General features: G+C 43.7%; 1 protein-coding gene across 6 annotated transcripts in view; it reads right to left on the reverse strand.

The window, feature by feature from the left end:
- brwd3 (bromodomain and WD repeat domain containing 3) overlaps positions 1-18,664 on the reverse strand; it is a 114,893-nt gene that overhangs the window by 35,608 nt on the left and 60,621 nt on the right. For 2 of the 6 annotated variants that reach the window (XM_068047768.1, XM_068047767.1), the window contains exons 25-27: positions 14,782-14,889; positions 13,146-13,270; positions 9,717-9,799 (exon numbers count right to left, since the gene is read on the reverse strand). The exons of 2 other annotated variants lie outside the window; for them this stretch is intronic. In XM_068047768.1, the coding sequence (XP_067903869.1) occupies positions 9,717-9,799; positions 13,146-13,270; positions 14,782-14,889 (316 nt within the window). Of the gene's footprint in view, positions 1-9,716; positions 9,800-13,145; positions 13,271-14,781; positions 14,890-18,664 lie in introns of those variants that run through there. 2 more of the 6 variants (XM_068047769.1, XR_010976479.1) reach the window with 2 other exon arrangements.

The raw sequence follows: 18,664 nt of genomic DNA on the forward strand, positions 1-18,664 counted from the left end.
TTACCTCCCCAATCAATCATTGCTCCCTTGCTCAATTTTCACCACCACTGCCTCAAAACAGAAACTCATATGAATGTCCTGCTGCACCAGGCTGTTTCGCAGTATTTTTGCTCACCAACTGTGATGCTCACTTGCAAGTGTCAGCCGTGGCTCAGCTGCTGGTACGGTCACCTCTGAGTCACAAGATCCCACTCCAGAGCTCGAGCACAAAAATCAAGGTCGACACCCCAGCGCAGGTCTGAGGGAGCATTGCACTGTCAGAGGAGTCGCCTTTTGGATGAGATGTTAAACTGAGGCCCCATCTGCCTGCTTGGGTGGATGTAATAGAGCCCATAGCCCTATCTCGAAGAAGAGCAGGGGAGTTATCCCCCAGTGTCCTGGCCAATATTTAACCCTCCATGGTTAACAGATGATCTGGTTATTATCACACTGCTGTTTGTGGGAGTTTGCTGTGCACAAATTGGCTATGTTTTCTACATTACAACAGTGACTGCACTTCAAAAGTACTTCATTGGCTGTAAAGCACTTTGAGACCTCCAGTGGTCGTGAAACGCGTTATATAAATGCAAGTCTTTTTTTATTCTTTTCTGCAACATTAAGGTTTCTCAAATGTCAGGAGAGCTATGTCACTGTAATATTCCTAAACTACCAAGATGAAACAATTGCAATTAGAAATAAAAGTAATCTGTTCCGTATCATCCCTTTCTCTTCACTATCTCCTATTTAACTTTACTTTTACTTCCCTAACTAACCGTTCCATGCCTTATCTACACTTTACATTTTTTCATATGGCACACACCTCCTATACACATTAACCTTATTTCCTCCTGTACCATGCTGGAAAATTCATGTTAACATTTCATAATAGAAAAACTGTAGGTCAACTTTCACACTGTTTCTTGATCAACCAAATCATAGATAACTTATTTTCAAAATTGTTTTATATGATTTGGTGTAACTTAAATTTCTAATGTCTAAATAAGGCCTTAAACAAGATACATGCAAATAATTACATATTTTACAACAAAAACTAAATTTATCAATTTTTTTGTATGCTTTAATACCTTTATTAAAGTTCACTTGAAGGCACCAGCTTCGACCAAAAACCTGAGCTTTCAACTTCACATTTTTGTCCACAACTGACTGCAGCTCCTCCATTGGCATGTACAGTGTGCACAATTTTCCAGAAGGCATCAATACCATTTAACAAGCCACATGTTGGATTGCTCATATGTGTAACGAAATCTATTAAGTTGTTTTACAGAATTATTTGAAGAAAAAAAAGACCCAAATTTATACTTTAAAAAAAAACTTCTTTTCTCATTACCCCTCCAAGACCCCTCTCTTTGAAGGTCAAGCCTCCCTCCTTTTACTTCTCCCCTCAGGTATTTTGCCTTCCCAATCCTCTACCTCAACCCTTCAGTACTCCAACATTTCCACTATCTTTCCACTGTCCCAGGCTTGACTCCACCTTAGGCCTCACCTCACCTCCTACAGTAAGTGCGAGGAACTCACAAACTTCTTTGTTATTAAGATTGAGACCATCCAGTTACCTCTGCCGCAGCCCCCTTTCCACTCGTGCACCAGACAAACTTTCTGAAAGGTTCCCCTGCCCTAGGCCCTGAACTCCCATCTTACTCTAATTTCTCTCCCCTCACCATGCCCGCTCCGAGCTGATCTCGTCAACAAGACCCACCTCCTGCTCCCTTGACCCTATTCCCAAGAAACAGCAGACCACTAACTTTCCCTCCTTGCCCATGTTAGTTGATACTGCTAACAATTCTCTCGCTTCATGTGCTGTTCCTTTCTCCTTTAATTCTGTCATCACTCCTTTCCTCAAAAAGCCAATCCTAGACCCCACCTTGGAAACCATCACCAGATCTCCAACTTCCTGTTCCTCTCCAAAGTCCTTGAACATATTGTTGCCTCCCAAATCCATGCCCATCTTTCCCATGTTTGAATCCCTCCAATCAGGTTTCCACCCTGCCACAGTACCGAAACGGCCCTCATCAGAGTCACAACTGACATCCTGCTACTGTGACAAAGGTAAACTATCCCTCCTCGACCTTCTTGCCCTATCTGCAGCCTTTGATATGGCTGACCACACCAGCCTCCTCGAATGCCTCTCCTCTGTCATCCAGCTGGGTGGGACTGCAATTGCCTGGTTCCATTCTTACTTATCTAACCATAAACAGAGAATCATGTGCAATAACTTCTCTGCCTGCTCCCACACCATTACCTCTGGTGTCCTCCAAGGATCTATCCTTGGCATCACCCCACCCCCACCCCCTTGTTGCTCATCTACATGCTGTTCTACAGCGACATCAACCGAAAGCACAGCATTAGCTTTAACATAGAAGCTGGCAACACCCAGCTCCACCTCACCACTCTCTTGCTCGACTCCTCCACTGATGCGAAGTTATCAGACTGCTTATCCAACATCCAGTAGTGGATGAGCAGAAATTTCCTCCAATTAAATATTGGGAAGACTGATGCCATTGCCTTCGTTCCCTGCTCCAAATCCATTGCCTAACTACTGACTCCATCCTTCTTCCTGACAACTGTCAAAGGCCGAACAAGATTGTTCGCTACCTTGGTGTCATATCTGAGATGAGCTTCTGACCACATATCCATCATTAAGACTGCCTATTTCCAGCCCATTATCACCCGACTCCACCCTGCCTCAGCCCATCAGCTGCTGAAACACTCATTCTTGCTTTTGTTACCTCTAGACACCAAAGCACTCCTGGCTGGTTTCCCACATTCTACCCTCTGTAAACATGAGGCCATCCAAAACTCTGCTGCCTGTGTCCTTACTCACACCAAGTCCAGTTCATCTATCACACCTGTGCACACTGCCCTACCCACTGGCTTCAGATTAAGCAACACCTTGATTTAAAAATTCTCATCCTTGTTTTCAAATCCCGAAATCCCTCCATGGCCTCAACCCTCCCGATCTCTGTGATCTCCTCCAGCCCCACAACCCACTGAGATATCTGCACTCATCTAATTCTGGCCTCTTGTGCCTCCGCAATTTTAATCACTCCACCAGCCTTCAGCTGTCTCGGTCCCAAGCTCTGGCATTCCCTCCCTACATCTCTCCAGCTTTCTACCTCACTTTCCCCTCTAAGATGCTCCTTAAAACCTACCTCTTTGACCACGTTTTTGGTCATCTGGTCGAATATCTCCTTGTGTGGTTTGGTGTCATATTTTGTTTGGAAATGCTCCTGTGAAGTAAAGATCTGCTCGGGTCTGCAAAAAAAAAAAAACTCGACCCGAGCCCGACAGAACCACATCTGACCCAAGCCCGACCCGGCCCAAGTCCTTCCATTTTTTCCTACGCCCGACCCATCAGTTAACTTACCTTCTGTTTTTCACTTTGTTGCTGATCTGCACAAGCTTAATAACTGTAACAAAACCACTTTTCTAGTCCAAAAATTAAATTAACATTGCAGCCACTTACCTGTGATAGAGCATGTCCGACTTGGCCCGACCCGAACCCAAATGCCGGACCTGGAAGTGCAATCTGACCTGGCCCGAACCCCACGTCGTCGGGTCTTGTCGGGTTCGGGTCGGGTAGCCAGCCTTTACTGTGAAGTGCCTTGGGTCATTTGTTTTTTATTCGTTTGTGGGATGTGGATGCCGCTGGCTAGGCCAGCATTTACTGCCCATCCCAAATTGCCCTTGAACTGAGTGGCTTGCTTGGCCATTTCAGAGGACATTTTAAGAGTCAACCACATTGCTGTGGGTCTGGAGTCCAGTGTAGGCCAGACCAAAGAAGAACAAAGAACAAAGAAAATTACAGCACAGGAACAGGCCCTTCGGCCCTCCAAGCCTACGCCGATCCAGATCCTCTATCTAAACATGTCGCCTATTTTCTAAGGGTCTGTATCTCTTTGCTTCCTGCCCATTCATGTATCTGTCTAGATACATCTTAAAAGACGCTATCGTGCCCGCGTCTACCACCTCCGCTGGCAACGCGTTCCAGGCACACACCACCCTCTGTGTAAAGAACTTTCCACGCATATTCCCCCTAAACATTTCCCCTCTCACTTTGAACTCGTGACCCCTAGTAATTGAATCCCCCACTCTGGGAAAAAGCTTCTTGCTATCCACCCTGTCTATACCTCTCATGATTTTGTACACCTCAATCAGGTCCCCCCTCAACCTCCGTCTTTCTAATGAAAATAATCCTAATCTACTCAACCTCTCTTCATAGCTAGCGCTCTCCATACCAGGCAACATCCTGGTGAACCTCCTCGGCACCCTCTCCAAAGCATCTACATCCTTTTGGTAATGTGGCGACCAGAACTGCACGCAGTATTCCAAATGTGGCCGAACCAAAGTCTTATACAACTGTAACATGACCTGCCAGCTCTTGTACTCAATACCCCGTCCGATGAAGGAAAGCATGCCGTATGCCTTCTTGACCACTCTACTGACCTGCGTTGCCACCTTCAGGGAACAATGGACCTAAACACCCAAATCTCTCTGTACATCAATTTTCCCCAGGACTTTTCCATTTATTGTATAGTTCACTCTTGAATTGGATCTTCCAAAATGCATCACCCCGCATTTGCCCGGATTGAACTCCATCTGCCATTTCTCCGCCCAACTCTCCAATCTATCTATATTCTGCTGTATTCTCTGACAGTCCCCTTCACTATCTGCTACTCCACCAATCTTAGTGTCGTCTGCAAACTTGCTAATCAGACCACCTATACTTTCCTCCAAATCATTTATGTATATCACAAACAACAGTGGTCCCAGCACGGATCCCTGTGGAACACCACTGGTCACACGTCTCCATTTTGAGAAACTCCCTTCCACTGCTACTCTCTGTCCCCTGTTGCCCAGCCAGTTCTTTATCCATCTAGCTAGTACACCCTGGACCCCATGTGACTTCACTTTCTCCATCAACCTACCATGGGGAACTTTATCAAACACCTTACTGAAGTCCATGTATATGACATCTACAGCCCTTCCCTCATCAATCAACTTTGTCACTTCCTCAAAGAATTCTATTAAGTTGGTCAGACATGACCTTCCCTGCACAAAACCATGTTGCCTATCACTGATAAGCCCATTTTCTTCCAAATGGAAATAGATCCTATCCCTCAGTATCTTCTCCAGCAGCTTCCCTACCACTGACGTCAGGCTCACCAGTCTATAATTACCTGGATTATCCCTGCTACCCTTCTTAAACAAGGGGACAACATTAGCAATTCTCCAGTCCTCCGGGACCTCACCCGTGTTTAAGGATGCTGCAAAGATATCTGTTAAGGCCGCAGCTATTTCCTCTCTCGCTTCCCACAGTAACCTGGGATAGATCCCATCCGGACCTGGGGGCTTGTCCACCTTAATGCCTTTTAGAATACCCAACACTTCCTCCCTCCTTATGCCGACTTGACCTAGAGTAATCAAACATCTATCCCTAACCTCAACATCCGTCATGTCCCTCTCCTCGGTGAATACCGATGCAAAGTACTCGTTTAGAATCTCACCCATTTTCTCCGACTCCACGCATAATTTTCCTCCTTTGTCCTTGAGTGGGCCAATCCTTTCTCTAGTTACCCACTTGCTCCTTATTTATGAATAAAAGGCTTTGGGATTTTCCTTAACCCTGTCTGCTAAAGATATTTCATGACCCCTTTTAGCCCTCTTAATTCCTCGACCAGGTAAGAACGGCAGATTTCCTTACCTAAAGGACATTAGTGAACCAGATGGGTTTTTACAACAATCGACAATGGTTCGTGGTCACCATTAGACTAGCTTTTAATTTCAGATTTATTAATTGAATTTAAATTTCACCATCTGCTGTGGTGGGATTCGAACCCGTCACCAGAGGATTAGCCTGGGCTCTGCATTACTAATCTAGTGACATTACCATTATGCCACCGCCTTCCCAATTTTAATTTAATTTTATTACATTAAAGGCACTATATAAATATAAGTAGTAGTTGTTGTTCAGAACGAAGGGGAGAGACAAAGAGAAAGACACACACTGAGCTGGATTTTGTGGCAGCCGGCACGTGTGCGCCGCCACCATCTTGAGCCCAGCTGCGCATTAGAATATGCGGGGGGCAGCCCCCCCAATCATGTGGCACACCATGAGCAGCATCAACTATCTCTGTACAGGCACTGGCGTCACTTTTAAAGGGCTGCCAGCCCTGCATAGAGAATTCAGAGTTGCCCCCGTCCCACCCCCAATTACATTGAAAATAAATGCTTGCCTTCTCCCCACTACATTAAAATTGCAGAGTTCATCCCACCCCTTCTCCCCCCAACTGCACTAAGTGCAGAGCCCATCCCTCCTCTCCCCACCCCACTACACTAAAATTACAGATTTCACCCCGTTCCCACCCCCACTACACTTCAAATGATGAGTATCCCACTTCCCCATCTTGGTGGCACCAGCTTTCCCTGGACGGGAAAGCGAAGGCATGCGATTGCCACCTGTCGCACTGATGATCCAGAACCACAGGCAAGATTGCAGCGGGTTTGATTTTAATTCATGCAAACACTTCATTTAAATATTTAGGGCTGAATCTTCTGTGCCCGCCGATGTTGCCCATGCGGGCCGCATGTTGCAGAACCGCCACAATCTTCCATGCGGTGACTCATTTAAATAGCCGGGCAGGCTGCCACCGCTCCGCCCCTGATCACATGGAGAGGGAAGGCCATACGTCCCAGGCAATGGCGTCAGTTGCCTGTGCGCAGGCACTAACCCCATTTTTAGAGGGCTGTCAGCCCAACCGTGAAGTATAAATATTTAAAGATAAAGAAAATAAAAATAAAGACATTTCTTCTGCCCCTTACCCAACCCCCCCCCAATGATAATTTAATTAGTTGCCCTTTCCCCCCAAAACACTTAAGCCTGTCCATCTGACCTTCCCCCCACCAACAAACTGCCAAAACTTTAACCCTTCCCACCATCCCCTACACCCATGATGTTACTTTGACCCTGTTCCCCCTCCCCCGCACAGATAAATTTACCTCCTCCCTGCCAGTGTGCCACCTCGTTCATCCCGACGGGGATCCAAAGGCACGAGCCGAAGATCACAGCGGGACATGAGGCGGTGGCGTAAACATTATTTATTCATTCATTTTCATTTATTTAAATATTCAAATAGGGGTCCATTTGCTATCAAGCCTCGCTGCCGCCGGCAATATCGGGTTGGGCCCTCCCGGCGTCGGGGTGCGTGGCGACCCTCTCTTGGAGGCATCTTCAGGCCCCCCCACCTGCCACGGACCCCAACGCCTGGGGAAGAACAAAATCCAGCCCTTAAAGTTCGGTCCCATCGCAAAGCAGCAGAGGGCCCACCACAGAGCCTCCCCACCACCGGGAAGATTGGGCCCAGTAATTCTGGCATCGGGTTCTGTGGTGGGCCACTGCCGCTCCGATCTTCCACCCACCCACCCACCCCCACCACAGAGCCCAGCGTCGGGAGCTGAACAAAATTCAGCTTACTGTCTTTCCTCATGCCAAGTTGATTTCTTGCAAAACTATATTGAATTTTGTAAACAAAGTCTCAAATCATTACCTGCCTTTTGGTTAGAACATATAAACACTAATTATTTACACCAGAGAGACCAGGCAAGAGAATAGTGAGAGTCACACATGCAAATGCACTTGTAAGAGCCAATCGCGAAATGACAAATTTAATATTTGTAGATATCTCTCAGGAAGTGTCATATCGCTATCCTAGAACTGGCACAGCCCCTCCCACCAGTGCTCTCATGCCCCTCTCCATTATCAGACACCAGGAATCCAACAGCAAGCAAACTCTCACATGCTGCTCTCCTTCTGCCAAAAAACCAACATCCCCCTTCATATATATATAGAAAAATTTAAAATATATTGCACAGGAGAGCATCCCACCCATCAGGTTGAATTTTATTCTCCCGCCATCGCTACCCGCACACGAGCACTCTAGCGTATGGCGGTTCATTTCCATATGCAGTGCGGTCTGTCCCCCAATCGGGTCGGGTCGCTCTTCCAGGTGTGGCATTCGGGCTCGGGTTGGGCCAGGCCAGGTTGGATACACTTTATCACCACCTCCAGTATGTAGCTCCAATGCTAATGTACTTTTTGGACTTGAAAGGTTGTTTAGATACAGTTTTTTTAAGCTTATGCAGATCAGCAACAAAGTGGAAAACGGAAGCTAGGTTAACTGATGGTCGGGTCGGGCATGGGAAAAAATGAAAGGACTTGGGCCGGGTCGGATGTGGTTCTGTCGGGCTCGGGTCGGGTTTCATTTGCAGACCCGAGCCAGCCTTTACCCCCACTTGCACAAAGTGCAGCGATCACACCTTCCCACATCCCCCCACACTAGAAATGCAGAGTTGACCCCATTCCCTTCCATTCCCCACTACACTAAAAATCCTAAGATCCCCCCTTCCCCACTTCAGTGGCACCAGCTTTTCCTGGATGGGAAAGAGAAGGCGGCGAATGCCGGCCGTCGCATGGAAGATTTCAGACAGCCAGTAAAATCGTGGGGAATTGTATGCCAATTTATTCATGTCCTTTATCTCAATATTTAAAGCTGGGTCCTGTCGCTGAGTGGCGGGGTGCCACCATGGTGGGCCGCTGCTGGTACAATCTTCTGGCATCCCTCGCCACGGAGCCAGACAAAATCCTGGCCGTCGTGTCTGTGCTGGATGAAAGAGAGCCTAACCCCACTTTCCAGCTCTTGGTCTGTAGCCCTGTAGGTTATGGCACTTTAAGTGCATACTCAAGTATTTTTTCTAAAGCAATGATTGTTTCTGTCTCCACCAGCCTTGCAGGCAGTGAGTTCCAGACCTCCATCAACTGCTCAGTGAAAAAAATTCTCAACGCCCCTCTAATCCTTCTGTCAATCGAAATCTGTGCGTCCTATTTATTGACCCCTCTGCTAATTCCTATCCACGCTTTCTAGGCCCCTCAGAATTTTAACACACCTCAATTAAGTCTCCCTTCAGCCTCCTCTGTTCCAGAGAAAACAACCCCAGCCTATCCAATCTTTCCTCATAGTTAAAATTCTCCATTCCTGGCAACATCCATGTAAATTAGTTAAGTCATCTTTCCACATAGCTAATCCACAGCAGCTCCAACGCAGTGCTGCCATACTCTAGGATTTCTAACCCAGTTCCGTTAAAGCCCAGAACCAATTCCAGTGTAGCCAATATGGCCATATTAAAGATCAAATACCCAATACTGCTAAATATTAGATACCATACACTGGTGTATCTCAATACTGTTTCCACAGAATAATGAGCAGTTGTGGAATTTGATATCTAAATCACCATTAAAATAAATGCCAGAATATCATTTAACGAAAAGTGGATTTTGCATTATTCAGCCTCTAAATTAATAGCCCTAATATTTTCCTTCTCATGGAATAAACAGCCCCATTATTAAAGAGTACCTTACTCACTGTCAGCAATACTGCAAGTGATATGCTGTTTATTTTACTGTTGCAAAACTTTATTTAGTTGGCATGGATTCATTCGGATGCCCACTTTCCATTTTGGAAATCAGTGCAGTTTTGGAAAAAAATGGGATTTTATTGGAGCTAAACTGATTGGCCTTTGATTAAAACCATTTTTTAATCCAAGGTTTTTTTTTCCAAAATAACTCATTAACCAGGAGAGAAAGATTGAATAAGTGGTAAAAGCAATTTTTTTAAGCTGGCAGCTCTAAAGTGACAATAGGAATCCAACTGAGGAAAACTCACCAACTTGCCAGTTTCTCTTTTTTGCTTCTTCATAAAATTGCCGCAACACTAAAAAGTCAATGACATCTGGCATATCATGGTATCTGAAAAATTGAAAGATACTCTGTAAGACCACCAAAAGGAGGTCAGAGCAATCAGACATTTAAAAATTAATCTAAAATAAAAATTTTTTCTAAAAGATCAGAATCCAACAATTTAACATCCAAAGTGGGGTCTTGAGGTTAGGCAACTGATAAAAGAGCATGTTAGGTAGGGGACAAGGGACAGATGGAAGAGAAAGGAATTACATCTTGTACTGCTTTGGCTCCCTTCCTCTTCCCCACCAAGGAATACGACAAAAAAACACAAGAATGTAACTGTAGAAAATCAGATCTGTAGAACCTCCTGGCCACAGTCTAATTCATGAGTTAAACTGTCCCTGAGTCTGAAGTGACTGTGGTTAAATTCCAGCTGCTCTTGAACTATCTGATTCGATTCACCCTCCAGTTATCTGAAATGGCAAGTTTGTATATAACTTCATACATCCCTTTAAGGATGTTAGTGATTGAAAAAGCAGTTTCACATCATAGCCTCTATAGGACAGAACTATTTTCCTTCTTATTGTTAAATGGGAGATGACCGAAGGGATCAGAAGGAATTGTTACATTTACTTCAATTTCTCCACAGCCCCTTAAATTGTGAAGTAGTGGATAGTTGCCAATAAAAATGGATATAGAATCACTTTTATAATATAATACAAAAAGAAATCTATGTTCACATTCGGAAATTCACATTGCTTATTTAGAGTCTGCATTTGAATGAAAAGGAACACTAAGCATTGCATTGGACAAGGATCCAGTATATTCAGAAGTTAAACATCTAAATAATTTTGTAAGAATACAATAAAAAACACAAAAAAAGTGCTTTGGAATGTCCTCCAACAAAAATTGCAATCTAATTCAAAAAATGTTTACAATTCTGAGTTACAAAAGGTTACTCACACATTAAGCTTCAACTGTGGAAAAGTGCAGCTTCTAATGTTTCATAACTAACTCTTGGCATCATGGGGAGAATTATCGTTGCAAACCAACATCCCACAAAACTCGAGGACATTATTGCAACTCTTCTCAATCACTGCTGCGTCATTCCTTTTTTGCTAAATATCATTGGGTATACGCACATTATAAAATATACTATAACTATAAATACTAGAACTTACAAGCTCCATTTCTTGGGGAGGCAGTGGCATAGTGGTAATGTCACTGGACTAATAACCCAGAGACCCAAGCTACTGCTCTGGGGACATGGGTTTGAATTCCACCACGGCAGATGGTGAAATTTAATTAACCTGGGAATTTCAAAGTTAGTCTCATGGTGACCATGAAACCATTGTCGATTGTTGTAAAAACCCATCTGGTTCACTAATGCCCTTTAGGAAAGGAAATCTGCCGTCTGTACCTGGTCAGGCCTCCGTGTGACTCCAGGCCCACTGTAATGTGGTTGATTCTTTAAAAAAAAACCTCTGAAATGGCCTAGCAAGCCCTCAGTTCAAGGGAAATTAGGGATGGGTAATAAATGCTGGCCTAGCCAGCGACGCCCACATGCCACAAAAAATGAAGATAAAAAAATACACTGTACTTACTTAGAAAACTTGACAAAGAGTTAATTTGACAAGTGGCTGAAGGCACTGGATACATAGGAGCAGGAGTAGACCAATCGGCCCCTCAAGCCTGCTCCACCATTCAATAAGATCATGGCTGATCTCACTGTGGCCTGAACTCCAATTTCCTGCCTGTCCCCCATAACCCTCGACTCCCTTGCCAATCAAAAATCTGTCTAACTCAGCTTTGAATATCTAAGAACATAACATACAGCAAAAAGTATGGGCCCCGACAACACCCTGGCTGTAGTACTGAAGATTTGTGCTCCACAACTAGCCAAGTTGTTCCAGTATAGCTACATCGGCAATGTGGAAAATTGCCCACATACATCCTCTCCATAAAAAGCAGGACAAATTCAATCCGTCTAAGTTCTGCCCAATCAGTCTACTCTCAATCATCAGCAAATTGATGGAAGGTGTCACTGACCGTGCTATCAAGCGGCACTTACTCAGCAATAACCTGCTTACCGATGCTCAGTTTGGGTTCCACCAGGGCCACTCTGCTCCAGACCTCATTACAGCCTTGGTCCAAACATGGGCAAAAGAGCTGTATTCCACAGGTGAGGTGAGAATGGCTGCCCTTGACATCACTTGACATCAAGCAGCACTTGACTGAGTGTGGCATCAAGGAGCTTTGGCAAAATTGAAGTCAATGGGAATCGGGGGAAAACTCCCTACTGATTGGAGTCATACCTAGCACAAAGGAGGATGGTTGTGTTTGTTGGAGGCCAATCATCTCAGCCTCAGGACATCACTGTAGGAGTTCCTCAGGGTAGCGTCCGAGGCCCAACCATCTTCAACTGCTTGATCAGTGACTTTCCCTACAACATAATGTCAGAAGTAGGGATGTTTGCTGATGATTGCAGTGTTCAGTACCATTCAGAACTCCTCGGACACCGAAGCAGTCCGTGTCCACACACAGAAAGACAGACAGCATTCAAGCTTAGGCTGTTAAGTGGCAATTAACATTCATACCACACAAGTGACAGGCAATGACCATCTCCCCTTGACATTCAATAGCATTACTATCGCTAAATCCTCTTTCTCCAACATCATGAGGTTTACCACAGACCAGAAACATAACTAAGCCAGTCATATAAATACTGTGGTTACTAGAGCAGATCAGAGGCAGGGAATTTTGCGTTGAGTAACTCACCACCTGATTTCCCCAAAGCCTATCCAACATCGACAGGGAACAACTCAGGAGTGTGATTGAATACTTTCGACATGCCTGGATGAGTGCAGCTCCAACAACATTCAAGAAGCTCAACCCCATCCAGGACAAAGCTGTCTGCTGGATTGGCACCCCATCCAGCACCTTAAACATTCACTCCCTTCACAACCAGCAGTGTGTTCCACATACAAGATACACTGCAGCATTTTGCCAGGACTCCTTCGACAGCACCTTCTGAACCCGGAACCTCTAACACCTAGAAGAACAAAGGCAGCAGACACGTGTGAACATCACCACCCGCAAGCTCCCCTCCAAGTCATATACCATGCGGAATTGGATCTATATCGCCACTCCTTCATTGTCGCTGGGTCAAAATTCTGGAACTCCCTCCCTAACAACACTGTGGGTATACTCACACCATATGAACTGCAGCGTTTCAAGGCAGGGCTCACCACCACCATCAAGGGCAATTAGGGGTGTTGGCCTTACCAGCAACGGTCACATCCCATAAACAAATAAAAACAAAATTGAAGTTCATCGTTTTTGGAAAGGTCAGAGTGTCTGCCTAAAATATGAAACTGTATGTCTTTCTAGTTGAAACTTAAGAGTTACTTACTTAATAGAGAAAGATTCTCCAGTCATTTTGCCAGTGATAGGGTTTAAAAGAGAAAGCTTCAGACAGCATAATGTAGGTGGCCCAACTTCATACTTGATTCCAACAACCTTTACAATCTCTTGTTCCTGGTGATTAGTGAAACAATATGAAAAATGTTTTGACTACACAATTAGCAGAGACACAAGATCTATTGGGTTAAATGAAAAATCAGTAGTTCATAAATTTTAGGCACCGGGCTGCGGCGAGCTCAGAAAATGCGCATGCCTAAGAGCCGCCGCAATCTTTAGGACAACTGTTCATTTAACTGGCCAGAGCACCCCCCTCCCCCCACCAATCTCGTGGAGGGACGGACTGTCCATCCCCGGCAATGGCATCAGCTGCCTGCGCGCAGGCCCTGGCGCCATTTTTAAAGGGCGGGCAGCCAACCCTGCCACCTAGTTTAAATTTTTAAAGACAGAAACCATCCCCCCAAAATTAAATAAATTTCTAACGTCCCTTTCCCACTCCCCCAATAACAATTATATGAACTATTTGCCCTTTGCCCCCAAAACACTTAACTTTAACATCTGACCTTTAACTCCCCCCCCCCACCCCCCCAAAGTGCACAAAGTTTACAGTTCAGCCCTTCCCACCATCCTCTACACCTATTACCTTTATTTGATCCTGCACCCCCCCCACCAAACACTTAAAATCTTACCTCCTACCCCCTCCCCACCAGTGTGGTGCCGCCTTTCCCCGGATGGGGATTTGAACATGCGGGAGTGCCAGCTGCCATGCCAAAGATCGCGGCAGGCACTCAAGATCGCAGGTAAGTGCATGTTAATTCATTCATATTATTGATTTCAATATTTTAATTGTGGTTCCATTGCCCAGCAGCAGGGGGGCTGCCACGGAGCCTTGCCACCGCCAAGATTATCAGGCCGGGCCCTCATGGCGTCAAATTTGTGGTGGGCCTCATCCGGAGCCATCTTCAGGCCCCCACCACCATAGAACCCAACGCCTGGGGGAGAACAAGATCCAGCCCACCTTTTCTATTTTTCCTGGAAATCATGAAGTTATTTGTACTTATTGTGAAAGGGTAACCACTTCTGAAAACAATTCCCTAATTTCAATACACCACAAGTTAAAAGAAGCTCTTCTACTTAATACAAATTTGGTAATTAGCTTGTTGGAAACTGGTGCCCAAAGGAGGAGTCAAGTCATTAAATACAAATACTGTGTAATTTGTTCAAATATATTTTTGATTGGCAGCTTTCTTTTGGATTTAAGTTTAAATTCACTGGATTCTGGTTATTGGTATTTATCAGCTTTTTTTTCTCAAATCACTAAATCCAAAACTTTAAAAACTACACAGCTTCTATAGCTGAATATCACTAACAAAATGCAGCAATTAAAACTACAAAGAGTAAATGGAAAATATATTTACAGACACCAACCAGCTGATATGAAAGGATAACTGTAGTGAGTAAAAGCTATTTAATCTTAATCTCAAGCCATGGATTTTTTTTAAAAATAGGTGGAATTTGGAGGTTTGCATGTGGGGGGGTGTGTGGGGGGAAGGAGGCAAGAGCGCAACAAGTTGTCTTACCCACTCGAGCATAAATAGCAGTTATTTTTTATAAACAACCACACTCACCCTGAGTTCTAATTTGATCCATGGTTGCTTCTGAAGGTTTACACTGTAGACCTTTGCTTTTTTAACAGCTTTCACATATGCTTCATGCCCTTGACGAAAATATACAACCTGAAAGGGTAACCAAAATTCTTAAAAACACAGGTATTCAATTTGGGTGTGAATTTTCTGTTAATGTATCAATTTCTGTTCCAATTAACAGTTCTCTCTCTACACTCATCCATACCAACTTTCTGTTCAGATTTCTCAACAGGACTTATTCATAACAAAGAAAGTAATCTTCCTTTCTGCTGAGTCTTTCTGAAAAGCTCCCGTTTCCCCTCATCTTGCTCTATAGGATTAGATCAGATCTATTATTGGCAAGTTCTTTTGGAAAGTAATATTACATAGCATAGCATATTTACAGCACAGCAACAGACCATTTGGTCTAACTGGTTCATGCCAGTGTTTATGCTCCTGACGAGCCTTATTTGCACCCTACTTCATCTAACTCCATCAACTTATCTTCCTATTCCTTTCTCCCTTGTGTTTATCTAGCTTCCCCTTAAATGTATCTATGCTAGTCGCCTCAATTACTCCTTGTGGTAGCAAGTTTTACATTCTAAATGCTCTCCGGGTAAAGAAGTTTCTCCTGAATTTCCCCATTAGATTTATTAGCGATTTTCTTACATTAATGGCACCTAGTCCCAGTCTCGCCCACAAGTGTAAATCTCTTCTCCACATTAGCTCTATCAAATCCTTTCATAATCTGCAAGACCTCTTTCAGGTCACCCTTCAGTCTTCTCTTTTCAAAAAAAAGAGTTTAAGCCTGTTCAATCTTTCCTGATAGGTTTAACTTTTCAGTGCTGATATCATCCAATACTTTTTTTTGTTTACACTTTCTCCAGTGCCTCTACATCCTTTCTAAAATATGGAGAACAGAACTGTTCACAGTACTCCAAATGTGGTCTAACCATGGTATATACACAAGTTGAGAATAACTTCCCTGCTTTTCAATTCTATCTCTCTGGAAATGAAGCTTAGTGCTTTGTTTGCTTTTTATAAAGACCTTACTAACCTGCATGACTACTTTTAAATGATCTGGGCATCTGTATCCCAGATCCCTCGGCCCCCTACCTCATTTAGACACTTATTTTCCAAGGAGTATGTGGCCTCCTTATTCTTCTTACTAAAATATACCACCTCACACTTAGCTATATTGAAATTATTTTGCCACTTACTCACTGATTCTGCAAGTTTATTAATGTCTTCCTATATTTTATCACAGTCTTCCTCTGTAATAACTATAGCCCCAGCACCACCTACAAATTGTACTTGTGACTCCCGAGCCCAAGTAGTTTATGTAAATGGTGAACAATAGTGGTTTGCAGCAATCCTTGTGGAACACGAGTTCCCACTTTTTGCCAATCTGAGTAACTACCTTTAACACAATAAAAGCAAAATACTGCAGATGCTGAAATTCTGAAATAAAAACAGGAAATGCTGGGAATAGCAGGTCTGGCAGCATCTGTGGAGAGAGAACAAAGTTGACGTTTCGAGTTGGATATCACTCGAAAAGTCATATTCAACTCAAAAAATCATCTTTCTTTCTCTACAGATGCTGCCAGACCTGCTGAGTATTTCCAACATTTTGTTTTTATTACCTTTAACACCATTTTGTTTTCTGTATTGTGGTCAGCTTATTATCCATTCTGCTACTTGTCTACTGATTTCACATTTCTTAACTATGACTATGGAATACCTAGAATGTAAATATTCTCTTCTGAGCAGGGTGAATTATTTCTATTACATAAGAAAAAACATGCAATATACAGAGTTCCTATCACAACCTCAGGGCATCCCAAAGCACTTCAGAGTCAATTAAGTACTTTTGAAGTGCACTTACTGTTATAATGGAGGAATCATGGCAGCCAATTTACACACAAACAATAATGACATACAGACCAAGTAATCTGTTTTAGCAATATTGATTGAGGGATAAATGTTGGCACCAAGGAGAACTCCTGCTCTTCTTCGAATAGTGACATGTGATCCTTCACTTCCACATGAAGGGGCAGATGGGGCCTCAGCTGAATGTCTCAGCCAAAAGACAGCATCCCCCAACACTGCAACACCCCCTCAGTACTGTACTGAAGTGCCAGCCGAGATTGTTGTTCTCAGGTCTCTGTAATGGGACTTGAACCCCCAACCTTCTAACTCAGAAACGAGTACTACCACTGAGCCATGGCTAACATCAGATTTATGTAATTTCTATATTCTGGCCGATCATACTGCTATCATGCAAGGCCCTACAGGTAGGAATACCCTATGGATGCTTGTGAAATGAATAGTGCACACATGCATACCAAGCCTTAACCATACCATGGAGGTGGGAAAGCAGTGAGTGATATCATGAAAATTACACTCCAGGATAAAATACCCAGAATCTTATGATGGTGGTGCAAAAACCTATGGCTAAACTAGATTTCAACATAGCCTAGCAGTTAAGCAAAGGGAAGTTATCAAATGGAATTCTGCTTCACAGATATTCTAGTCAAAACATATCCTACTGTAATTTGTGAACAGTTCCAGCAATTGTTCCACCAAGCCCACCAAAATAAATTTTCTCCTATCATAAAGCAGTTGTAAAAATTACTCCTATAGCTAATGTGGAAGTGATGCAAAACAGCTCCATGCCTGCCTGTGGAGAAGCAATCCAAAAGTCATGGGTCTCACTGCTGAGTCCAGAGCATGGCCACTATTTTCTTCTGCAGCATGGCAGCCTTCCTTCACTTAGTGTCAGCAACTAACTTCGGAAAATGTCCAATTGCTTGAAGATGAATGATCCTTTGGCAAATAAACTTATGAAAGGGCCTGGTGGGAAATCATCCTAATCTGATCCATTGAACATCAGCACAAGCTCGAGGAACAGCACCTCATTTACCGATTAAGCACGCTACAGCCTACCAGACTGAACATTGAGTTCAATAATTTCAGAGCATGACTGGCCCTTTTTTATTTTTATTTTATTTTAGTTTGTTTCATCATTCTTTTTTTTTTAACCATGTGCCTGCCCACTGTTTTTTTTAATGTTTGTGCTTTTGGCTAGTGCTGTTTATTATTCTGTCATTTAACACCCTCTTTGCACTAATGCTTTGTCTTTCACCACACCATTAGCACAATCTATGCCTTTGCCCAATGACCGTCCTTGTCAGTTAATCGCTCTGACCCTCTGTCCTAACAGCACCTTCCCTTTTGTTCTCTTTTCCCCCACCCCCGCTTTATTTGCTTAAAACCTATTACATTTCTAACCTTTGCCAGTTCTGATGAAAGGTCACCGACCTGAAATGTTAACTCTGCTTCGCTCTCCACACATGCTGCCAGACATGCTGAGTATTTCCAGCACTTTTTGTTTTTATTTCTAATCTGATGAGGACCTTGCTGCTAAATTAATCAGTGAATCTACTTGTTTCACTCTGTCAAGATGCTCAGGTTTCTAAGTGGATGTTATATACTGATCTCATTTATTGCTAACTGTCAATAATTTGCATCAGCTGAATCAGACCTTTGTTGTTGTAATTCATAAGGAAGCAGTCATGAGGAATCTTACTGTAGCCTATGCAAGGCTTGGAGGAAGACTTCCACGCTGGGAGTCGAGGACCTCAGATCAACATATTAAGGTTTAAGAGACTCTCACATAAAACACCTCTGTGCTCTTGAAGCTGTGGACTAACAATGGCTTCTTCAGGTAATTCATTACCATTTTCCTCCTCACTACTTCCTCCTCTTAGGTGCAAGAGATCTCACATTTTCAGCACAGCATATCAAGCTGGTCAACATTCCCATGGGATGAAGGATCCAAATCAGGCCTTTTTGTGGTGAGATGACCAAACACAGTACAACATTT

The sequence above is a fragment of the Heterodontus francisci genome, chromosome 15 (genome assembly GCF_036365525.1).
Source record: "Heterodontus francisci isolate sHetFra1 chromosome 15, sHetFra1.hap1, whole genome shotgun sequence".
NCBI classification, from domain to species: domain Eukaryota; kingdom Metazoa; phylum Chordata; class Chondrichthyes; order Heterodontiformes; family Heterodontidae; genus Heterodontus; species Heterodontus francisci.